This window comes from Asparagus officinalis, chromosome 2 (assembly GCF_001876935.1).
Source record: "Asparagus officinalis chromosome 2, Aspof.V1, whole genome shotgun sequence".
Taxonomy (NCBI): Eukaryota; Viridiplantae; Streptophyta; class Magnoliopsida; order Asparagales; family Asparagaceae; genus Asparagus; species Asparagus officinalis.
In genome coordinates, this window is record NC_033795.1 from 17198963 (window position 1) to 17210057 (window position 11095).

The 11095-nt window shown below is 35.5% G+C and overlaps 1 protein-coding gene across 1 annotated transcript; it reads right to left on the reverse strand.

Annotated features, from left to right (window-relative positions):
• Positions 7 to 10264, reverse strand: LOC109830411 (beta-fructofuranosidase, insoluble isoenzyme 4-like). Its single transcript, XM_020397667.1, is given in 7 exon segments — positions 7 to 467; positions 576 to 669; positions 1084 to 1328; positions 1420 to 1578; positions 8135 to 8809; positions 8811 to 8980; positions 10055 to 10264. Coding segments are annotated over 7 exon segments (1701 nt in total). The 5' UTR covers positions 10233 to 10264; the 3' UTR covers positions 7 to 287.

Below are 11095 nucleotides of genomic sequence, written 5' to 3' on the forward strand. Positions count from 1 at the left end.
AGCCCACCTAAAACTTACACTGCTCATCTGTATCTGAAATACAAAAAACAAACATAAAAATAAAAAATGCACATAATTGAAAACTCTCAAAATAAAATCCTATACTTTGTCTATGTTGAATTACAACTGTATGCGAACAATAAAATTCTTGAATTTGCAACTTCTACCAAACATGTGAGTATCAAAATTGTGCTCCATGACTGATCCCAGTTGATAAACACCACGCATCAAGTGTAGCACTCAATGTGACAACCACATGATTTATTTTGCTTTATTTACCTCCTCTTTTAACTTATTTGAGCTTGAGCCATATTCCATGCCTTAAGCTCAGAAATCTTTACAGTCTCAGTCCCATAATTAAAAGCATAAAGATGAGTGTTGTCATTTAAGAGAATTGTAGGATAAACTCTAGAAGTGATGCAAGTTCTTCCACCACCTCCAAAGCTCTCTACCACAGAGTGATCAATCTGATTACCACATTAATTCATACATAAGTTAGTGACAATGCAATTAACAAAACTTACTAAAAATGTTTTCAGTTAAGAATGTGATTAAATTTATTTTGCAAGACTTACCAGGGTTCTCAAAGATATCTTCCTCTCTTTCTTTATGTCTATGTCTACAAAGCCTCCGGATGCTGGCTTGTATAATTCGGATCTCTTGGAGGACCTGTTTGAATTTTATAGGTAAGTGTGGAGGAGTTATTTTATTTATTAATTAAGTGCAAGAACATACATTTAGGATTTTATTAAAGAAAAAAACGGCTAATAATTGTTACACGCGTAACCAACAAGACCCTTGATTAATTAGCTGCAGATAAAAGAGTAAACATGAATGACATTTACATCATCGGCTACCATCTGAATGTATTGATCATCTAGATTGTAGGGCTGTGGATGTGTACCATGCCAGTGACACATAATATTAGTTTGGAAAGGGACACACTAACCCTCATTTACTCTAGATAATATCTATCTAATCATCTCAATCTAAGAATGAAGAAGTGCATTTTAACCCCAAATTTATACCAGCTTCTAAATAACATTGCTTAATCATAAGGTTATAAATCTGTATTTCACATACCTTCGTTGATCAGCACACATGAGAACCTTATAGCTTCCCTCTGCTCTGAAAACTCTAAAGTAGACAGCAGTATTTTCCTCCAAATTATCAGCAGCCAAAACCAACAAACCAAAGGGACCAATCCCACCATGGTTTGCATAAGCACCCTTTTCACGGCAAAGCTTCGGGGGGTCTACAATCCAATTAGCATCAAAGGGCTCGGCCCCAATTAAACTCTGCAACTCAAATTCTACCTCTACATCTGCCTGTTTTAATAAAAAAAAAAAATTATAAGTTAATTGCTCATCATCAAGTAAAATGAATGGATTAAATGATAATATTTGTAAAGATACTAGCCTGTGAAACTTTTAGTCCTCTGACTTCAACTTGGCTTCCTGTTTCGAGCTCAATGTCTTGTAAATGGATTTGCTCCCCTCTAAGTGATTCAAGCTCTTCAATTGGCCATTGAACCAGTCTTTTCCCATCTGTGTCTAGACTAAGAACCCTTGGAACAGTCTGAAAATAAATACGTAATTATATATGTAAAGGTCTAGACATATTGTAAGTAGAACTCATGAGCTCATACTGAATTCCACGGAGCACACGAAACTACTAAAGCTTATTTACATATGTCTAGTTTAAACTCTCATTTATATTAACTAAAAAACAAGAGTTAATTGATGTAGTGCCGTTGTTTCTAACTAGCTACCCTTCTAGTTTTACTTTTGCATGTAGACGTGTTAGATTTAATATTGAAGGAGACAGAAATTCTGAGGCGTGAAACACTTTCCTTAAAGAAATATTTGCCCCCACTTGATATTCAAAGTTGCTTCGGGTTAATGCAAATTTTCTTCCCAGGATACAACAGAAATTGAAAATTCCAGTAAGCAAATCTGGAATTTTCCTTAATTCGTTGTGAAACAAGTTTGTAATATTGCAGAAGTTTTTGATAGAAAAGATTCAGAGAAAGAATTGTATTTGATATCTGAAAATATAAACTATTTATAGATTTTGAAAAGGTGCTTCCAACAGTCACAACTTTTCAAAACCCCCCTTGGATTAAACAGCCACTTTTCAACAGTCTTGTCTTTTCATAATTTTTAAAATTTAAAATAATATTAAAAATAAAATATATTCAATAAAAATAGAACATTTAAGCGGCAGCGGCAAGCGTGCAAAGTGCTAAGTGCGTCTAATAATCGCGTCAAAATCGCGCATTATTCGCGCTACCCGCACGCGGGTTTAGAAGCCTACACTTTGATCCATTATTCAAAGCCCAATAAGCATTCAATGCTTTTAAACCTCTAAAAGAATGTTCAAAATTCCAATGTGGGACTATCTTGTTTTTTACAAACAAATACTAACAATCCCCCACTTTGTTTGAAAAAACATTTTAATAGTATTATATTTAAAAATAATCTGCAATATGTACAAAATGAGATAAGTATACATATGTAGAGGTATCTTTCGATTTAAACCTTTACTTAGTACAAATACCTCAAAGTTCTATCAAAGTCGTTAGTTGCCTTAACATTAAACTAATTACTCTTTGTGATAGAACCGGAGAATATTGTACATACACTAATCTCTTGTTTCAATGAGAATTAATATTTTAGCACTGTTATGGCCTTGTGCTTATTCCTGGTTCATGAACTCTTTAAAGAACAAACCTTTAGTTCTTTTAAGAAGCGGCACCACTTCTAAGTTCATATAGGTGAAACGTCTACAATGTGTTTTCCATTACTTTAAACACACAACAATAATGTATTAGACTTTCATTAAGAGCATAACTCATCCTCTTATTCCGTAATGGACGATATTGACATTATCTTTTAGGGCTTAATGCGTCAATATCAATCAATCACTTTCAGAAACTTGTTATTACCCATTTAAACCATTTAACCAGTTTAGTTCTAGTAAATGGTTGGGTTACCATTCCTGGTGATTTTAAATATAAGGTTTCAGCCCCATTTCACTTGATGTCATCTTTACTACCTCTCTTGCTAGAGGTTTTGTAAATGGATCAGCCAAATTTTTATTTGTCTTGACATAGACAATAGTTATGACACTATCTTGTATCAAGTGTCTCACATATTCATGTCTTAGACTTATGTGTCTAGACTTACCATTATATGTACAATTATAAGCCCTTGACAAAGTGGCTTGACTATCACAATAGATAGAGATAGGAGGCATTGGACTCGGCCATAACTTAATATCTAGCAATAAGTTCCTAATCCATTCAGCCTCCTTACCAGTTGCTGCTAAAGCAATGAATTCAGATTCCATGGTGGAGTGTGAGATACATGTTTGTTTCTTGCTTGCCCAAGAAACTGCTCCTCCACCAAGTGTAAAAACCATTCCAGAAGTGGATTGGTTGTCTCCAACACTAGTCATCCAGCTTGCATCGGTGTATCCCTCTAATAGAGCCGGATAATCATTATAGAACAAACACAGATTTTTGGTTTTCTTTAAATATCCAAATATCCTGGAAATGCTTTTCCAATGTTCTACACTTGGATTACTAGTGTATCTACTTAATTTGCATACAGCAAATGAAATATCAGGTCTAGTACAATGCATGGCATACATTAAAGAACCAATTGCACTAGCATACTCAAGCTGTGCTACAGCTCTACCAGAATTAGCAGTCAATTTGACACTGGGATCAAAAGGAGTGTTAACTTCTTTAAAACCAAGATGATTAAATTTATTCACTATTTTTTCAATATAATGTGATTGGCTTAAAGAAAAACCCCCACTATGTTTTCTAACTTTGATCCCTAAAATAGTATCTGTTTCTTCTAAATCTTTCATTTTAAACATAGAAGATAGATACTCTTTAGTCTCGTTTATGCCAATCATATTAGTGTCGAATATTAACATGTCATCCACATACAAGCAGACAAGCACACCATATTTATCAGTGAATTTAGAATAAATACACTTATCAGCACTATTATGTTTGAAACCATAAGACAGAATAACAGAATCAAACTTTTCATGCCATTGTTTTGGTGCTTGTTTAAGACCATAAAGAGATTTAATTAGTTTACATACTTTTCTTTCATTTCCTGGAAGAATGAAACCTTCTGGTTGTTTCATGTAAACCTCCTCATTTAAATCTCCATTTAAAAAAGCAGTCTTGACATCCATTTGATGCACACATAACTTATGTATAGATGCCAAAGCAAAAAGAATTCTAATAGATGTTATACGTGCGACAGGTGCATATGTATCAAAATAATCTATGCCTTCTTTTTGTCTAAACCCTTTGGCTACTAATCTAGCCTTAAAAGCTTGAACAGAAGCATATGTATCAAAATAATCTATGCCTTCTTTTTGTCTAAACCCTTTGGCTACTAATCTAGCCTTAAAAGCTTGAACAGAACCATCAGAATGATATTTTCTTCTAAAAACCCATTTACATCCTATTGGCTTTGATCCTTGAGGTAAATCTACTAAAATCCAAGTACTATTTCCCATTATAGAATCCATTTCATCATTGACAGCTTCTTTCCAAAATGAAGCATCTCTAGATGACATTGCTTCTATAAAGGTTTTAGGATCATCATCTGGATTAAAACTTATAGGATGTTTATTTAAAACATTATTATTCCTATCACCTTCAACAAGAAAAATAATTTGTTCAGGAGAAATAAAATCTGAAGGTAAAGATTTCTCTTTTCTTACTCTAGTACTTCTTCTTGGCTCTGATATTTCTTTAGATATATTCGTTTCCTTAGCATGAAAATCAGAACTAGAAAAATTATTAGAGTTAAGCAGAATAGGAACATTTTCAACATTTTCAGAATCTACAGAAAATTTATTTTCAAAGAATTCAACATCTCTAGATTCAACAATAGTATTAGAAGATAAATCAAGTAGTCTATATGCTTTGCTATTTTCAGCATATCCGACAAAAACACTTTTAAAGGCTCTAGGTCCAAGTTTTGTTCTTTTAGGATCAGGAACTCTATAATAAGCCAAACACCCCCACACTTTAAAATATGACAGATTAGGCTTTCTACCTTTCCATAACTCATAAGGGCTTATATTTGACTTTTTAGAGGGAATCCTATTATGAATATAACATGCTGTGTACAAAGCTTCTCCCCATAAATTTAAAGGTAACTTAGCATTATTAAGCATACAATTTATCATTTCTTGTAAAGTTCTATTTTTTCTTTCGGCTAAACCATTCTGTTGGGGAGTATAAGGTGCTGTACATTGATGAATAATGCCATGTTCTTCACAAAAAGTATTAAAGTTATCAGAAAAATATTCACCACCTCTATCAGAACGTAATACTTTAATTTTCCTTTCAAGTTGATTTTCAACTTCTGTTTTGTATTTTTTAAACATATCAAAAGCTTCATCTTTTGTTCTTAAAAGATAAACATACATATATCTACTGCAATCATCAACAAAAGTGATAAAGTATCTTTTTCCTCCTCTAGTTAACATACCATTCAATTCACATATATCAGAATGTATTAAATCTAAAACTTTAGAATCTTTGCGAGAAACACTTGGAAAAGATTTCTTTGTTAATTTAGACTTAGCACAAATTTCACATTTATCAAATTCACCATTAAAGTTAATGAAGTCTAACTTTCTCATATTTTTCAAATAGCGAAAATTTAAATGTGCTAAGCGATCATGCCATAAATATGAAGACTCAACAATATAAACAGAAGATATAACTTTATTATTAATACTTAGTTGATACATTCCATCACAAGAGTAGCCCTTTCCCACAAACATCCCGTTCTTAGACAGGATAACATTATTTGACTCAAAAGCAACCCGAAACCCTTTCTTACAAAGAAGATCAACAGAAACTAAGTTCTTTCTAACTTCGGGTACATACAGAACATTTATAAGAGTCAATTTCTTTCCAGAAGTAAAATCTATATCAACAGTCCCTTTTCCAGCAACCTTTGCACAAGCATTATTCCCCATTTGCACTTCTGTAATTTCCGAAATTTCTTCAAATCCTTTGAACAAGGATTTGTCCTTGCAAACGTGGATTGTTGCTCCAGAATCAAGCCACCATCCAGACTTAACAGAAGCCATATTGATTTCAGAAATCATAGCGACCAGATTCTCTTCTATCATATTTGCAGAAGCCTTTGATTTTACATTATTATTTTTTCTGTGACGACATTCTTTAGCAAAATGTCCAGGCTTGCCGCAAATAAAACAGGACCCCTTTTTCTTCTGAAAATTCTTCTTTTTAAAGTGTTGTCCACTTTTCTTTACTTGAAGGTTCACATTTTTTACCGAAGATTCATTCTTCTCCACGGTGTGGACCTTACAATCACTTTGGACAGAATTTTTCGAATCACGTATGCGTGACTCCTCTTCAATTCTAAGATTCTTCTGAAGTTGTTCCAAAGAGATATCCTCAGTTTTATGCATTAGTTTCTTCGAATAATCTTTCCAAGTTGATGGTAGTTTTGCAATAATTGCAGCAACTTGAAAAGACTCTGGAAGAACTATTTTGAGAACATGAATCTTATTAACCAGAACCTCCAATTCATGAACTTGCTCTAGGACAGACTTGTCATCAACCATTTTATATTCTAGATATTTTGCAATTAAATACTTGTTTGTACCTTCCTCCTCGGCTTTGTATTTAAATTCCAGTGCGTTCCAGATCTCCCTTGCCGACTTTATCCTCGTGAAAAGATCATATAATCGGTCCGAAAGTGTGTTCAGAATGTGACCGCGACACAACACTTCATCTTCCTCCCGTTTTGCCTTTTGCTTTTTGATTTCTTCTATTTCCTCCTCAGTAGGTTGTTTGCCGTCTGCACTTGGTTTTGGATCTTCTATGGGCTGCAGATTGGGGTTGAGAATGTAGGAGATCTTCAATGCTGTAAGAAGAAACATCATCTTGTCTTGCCAGCGAGAGAAATTGTTCCCGTCGAATCGGTCCAATTTGACCATGTCTTGATTCATCACCTTGATTGATTCCGACTCCATTGTAGCAGAGATATTTCTTTAAGATTGTTAGTTTTAATATTGAAGGAGACAGAAATTCTGAGGCGTGAAACACTTTCCTTAAAGAAATATTTGCCCCCACTTGATATTCAAAGTTGCTTCGGGTTAATGCAAATTTTCTTCCCAGGATACAACAGAAAATGAAAATTCCAGTAAGCAAATCTGGAATTTTCCTTAATTCGTTGTGAAACAAGTTTGTAATATTGCAGATGTTTTTGCTAGAAAAGATTCAGAGAAAGAATTGTATTTGATATCTGAAAATATAAACTATTTATAGATTTTGAAAAGGTGCTTCCAACAGTCACAACTTTTCAAAACACCCCTTGGATTAAACAGCCACTTTTCAACAGTCTTGTCTTTTCATAATTTTTAAATTTTAAAATAATATTAAAAATAAAATATATTCAATATATAATTATATATATAAAAAATAGAACATTTAAGCGGTAGCGGCAAGCGTGCAAAGTGATAAGTGCGTCTAATAATCGCGTCAAAATCGCGCATTATTCGCGCTACCCGCACGTGGGTTTAGAAGCCTATACTTTGATCCATTATTCAAAGCCCACTAAGCATTCAATACTTTTAAACCTCTAAAACAATGCTCAAAATTCCAATGTGGGACTATCTTATTTTTTACAAACAAATACTAACAAGACGTCCCAATGAAACTTTTTCTTCTCTGTCATAGTCACTTGGAATGAGAAAATTATTTTTTGACAATGAACTCCCTGAGGGTAAAAGAGTCAAAAGCAATCCCACAGATGGTCTATCCGCAATTAACCCTAATACTGTTGATTGCATCTCAACCATAGAGGGTGGGCAATTGCTAACCTTAATCCTTTTCATTAATTAACACTTTGAATACTAGCCTGTCTCAATGAATTATCTCCCTATTATTTATACCTATTTATAAGAGATTATGGAAGCCTCTCTGCAATAATTTACACATTGAGAAATTAATCTCCCTATGTCACATGACACCCACATGAGCATTACATATAATTGAGGAATAACTTAGTTCGAACATGGACATATTCTGTCACATTCAGTTAAATGTTGTTACCTGAATACCGGCCCAGCCTTTGGCCACATCGTCTGCTATACTATTCGATTCGTTCGACCATCCCCACAAGATTCTGCGCTGCTTAGCCTCATCTAAGAACGTCTTCGACGCGTACACCCTCCCGTAGTCGATCATCGGCCACGTTCTGTAGTCGGTAGACGACGCATCATCTCTCGTAAAAACACCTCCCTCCTCATCGTAGGTCCCCAGTGCGTAATAATCATACGAAACATCAAACATGCTGACCTTCAACATGTATTTTGTCACGCCCCGTGCCTCCCCGAGAGGGAAAAAATCCACGCACTCCCACATACCCGACCCGTTTGTGTAATATAGCGGGTTCTCAGCCGGAACCCACTTCACAAAATCTTTACTCTTGTATAGCATAGCCAGTCCGTTCCCGTCGATCACGGTGCCCACAGTTAGCCTCCAAGAACCGTCTCTGCCGAGCCAAGCCGTGCTTGGGTCACGAAATAGAGCCGCGTCAATCCTTCCGTGTGGTTCGATCACCGGGTTGTAGCGGGGTTTGATCCATTCGCGAAGAAACGGGTCGGACAAGTTCTTCGGGTACGCGATGTTTTGGACCTGCCTGCTGACGGTGTCAAGGCCGGTGTAGAGGATAACGGGTTTGCTACCGGGTAGGTATTGTGGCTGATTCCACGTCCAGCACCCGCTAGATTTCGAAGGGGTCGGATGGGGTTAGAGCGAGTTCGAGCCCGGTCCAGTGGACGAGGTCCGCTGAGACTGAGTGGCCCCATGAGATGTTGGCGGTCCACGTGGCGGCGTCTGGATTGTGCTGGTAGAAGAGGTGGTAGACACCGTTGTAGTACATTGGTGCGTTCGGGTCTGGTCGAAACAAGTTCGGGTCAAATTCATGCAAATTGAAAAGAGATCCGGTAAATTAGAGAGATTGCTAATAGAATTCGTTAAAGAAATCATCAGAGTTGTAACTCCCAAACCATTTTGTTAAGGAAAAGGTATCTAAGCTTTTAGAATTGAATTCGGATCTTGGTGGCGGGGAGACCACTGCTATATCATATTTGTTGATTTGTTTAGTGGATGATTGGAATGATGCACCCGCGCTGTTGGTAAATTGTTCCTCGTATATTGAAAATACAAATCTTATCAGGAGCACTTCATCTTCTCTTCAACGATATACATCACCCCAGCTACATACGCATCCTATAATTGTACTCCGTATTTTAAAGGACAATTTTTTTTTCGATTCGATGTATACATCATTCATCACCATCATGGGCTTAGTTTCAGCAAGGAAATTGATCTAGTTAAGCTCCGTAGGTAGTTTGGGGATAAATGTCTGTAACTGCCTTCATAATGGTCTCCTTGTAGGCCAGTAAACGCCCATGGGCCTTTACGTATGGGCTTAATTGGGCTTAAAAAGCTCTCTATATGGACTTCTTTCTATATATATTAACAGAACTTTTGGTCCAATATTTACGCACTCCGTCGCTCGTCTTCTTTTTCTCTTTGTACTTTTTCATTTTCTTTTTCAACACCACCTAACCTACCAAATAAATTGATAGATTAACCAATGCGACTTCCTAAAACAAGAAATCTCAAATCTTTGCCTTTCTTTAATATTAAAATTATTGGATTTTCATTCTTACCCAAATCCTAATTGTTTTGTAGTGAATGAATTTAGGAAGCGTGTTAATTTCATTAGCAATCTTTTGACAAACCGCACTACACCAACACAGAAGATGAAAATGATATATATATTTTAATCTATTTATTTATCTATTAGTTCCCCTAAGATGAAAACAAAACAAACCTCAAATATCACCTGAGCTTAACCAAGAGGTAAACGCTGATTTTCTAACATAGAAGCAAGGTTACTAAAATCTAAATATCAATAAAACATAGATAATCAGAGGGGGGGGGGGAGAAAGAAGAGATTACCATTCATCCAGTGTTGAGTAGGTTGAAAATGGTATGCAGTTCTATAGAGCTCGCTAGCAATGAAGTTCTTGGCTATAGGATCTTGATATAGCAAATGGCGACGATAAATCTCAAACAAAGAAGAGCAGATGAAGGAGAACCCTAGGATCCATCCCAAGCCAGGAAATATTGAAGCCATTGCTCAAGAAAAAGATGAGAAAGTCTAGTGCCAACGGATCTATTGATTAAAACTACTGGTGGAGAGATGTACTTGACTAATAAATACTTGAAGGCTACATGCTTTGCACTAAAAATGTAGGAAACTTAATAGGGTCAGTGTGCGATTACAGGTCACTGACATGTGGGACCCATCCTAAGGCAAGGACTGCTAACTCATATACTAGCTTCCATATATGATATAACTTTAGCCATTTTTTTAATGTAACAACTCTAAATTTTATATAATATAAAGAGACTTTGAGTGCATCAAGTCTTTTTTTTTAAGAAATGATAGAGACATACTCTAAGGCATATTACTAATCCCACACATACTCTCTCTACAGTGCAAGAGGCCCCACATGTGATTTTTTTAAAAAAAAATCACCTGTGGGGCCTCCTGCACTGTAGAGAGAGAAAGAGTATGGTTGATGGTGTGAATTAGAGTATGCCTGTAGCGCCTCTCTTTTTTTTAAATGCAAGTTGCACTTGAAGTCTTGAAACGTCAATATCTAAAATGATAGCTTCAGATTCACTTTGTCCTCTTGTGCTCCTCTTACTTAATTAAGCCTGATTTCTGACTTACTTGCGTATTTTATCTCAAATTAATTAATCAGTATCCGCGACCGGGTTTGCTAAATTAATCACAATTTAATAAATATGTATGTCAGGAAATGTAGATTAAAACTTGTTGGAGGCATGATTTTAAATGTCTTATTAAAAAATTCATATTTTACCAATTTTTCTCAGACCTACTAGAATGCTTCATATCACGATTTAGGGAAAAAGAAATAATAATAAGTTTTATTGAACTTTGATTTTAATCAAATCCCTGGACCAGAAAAC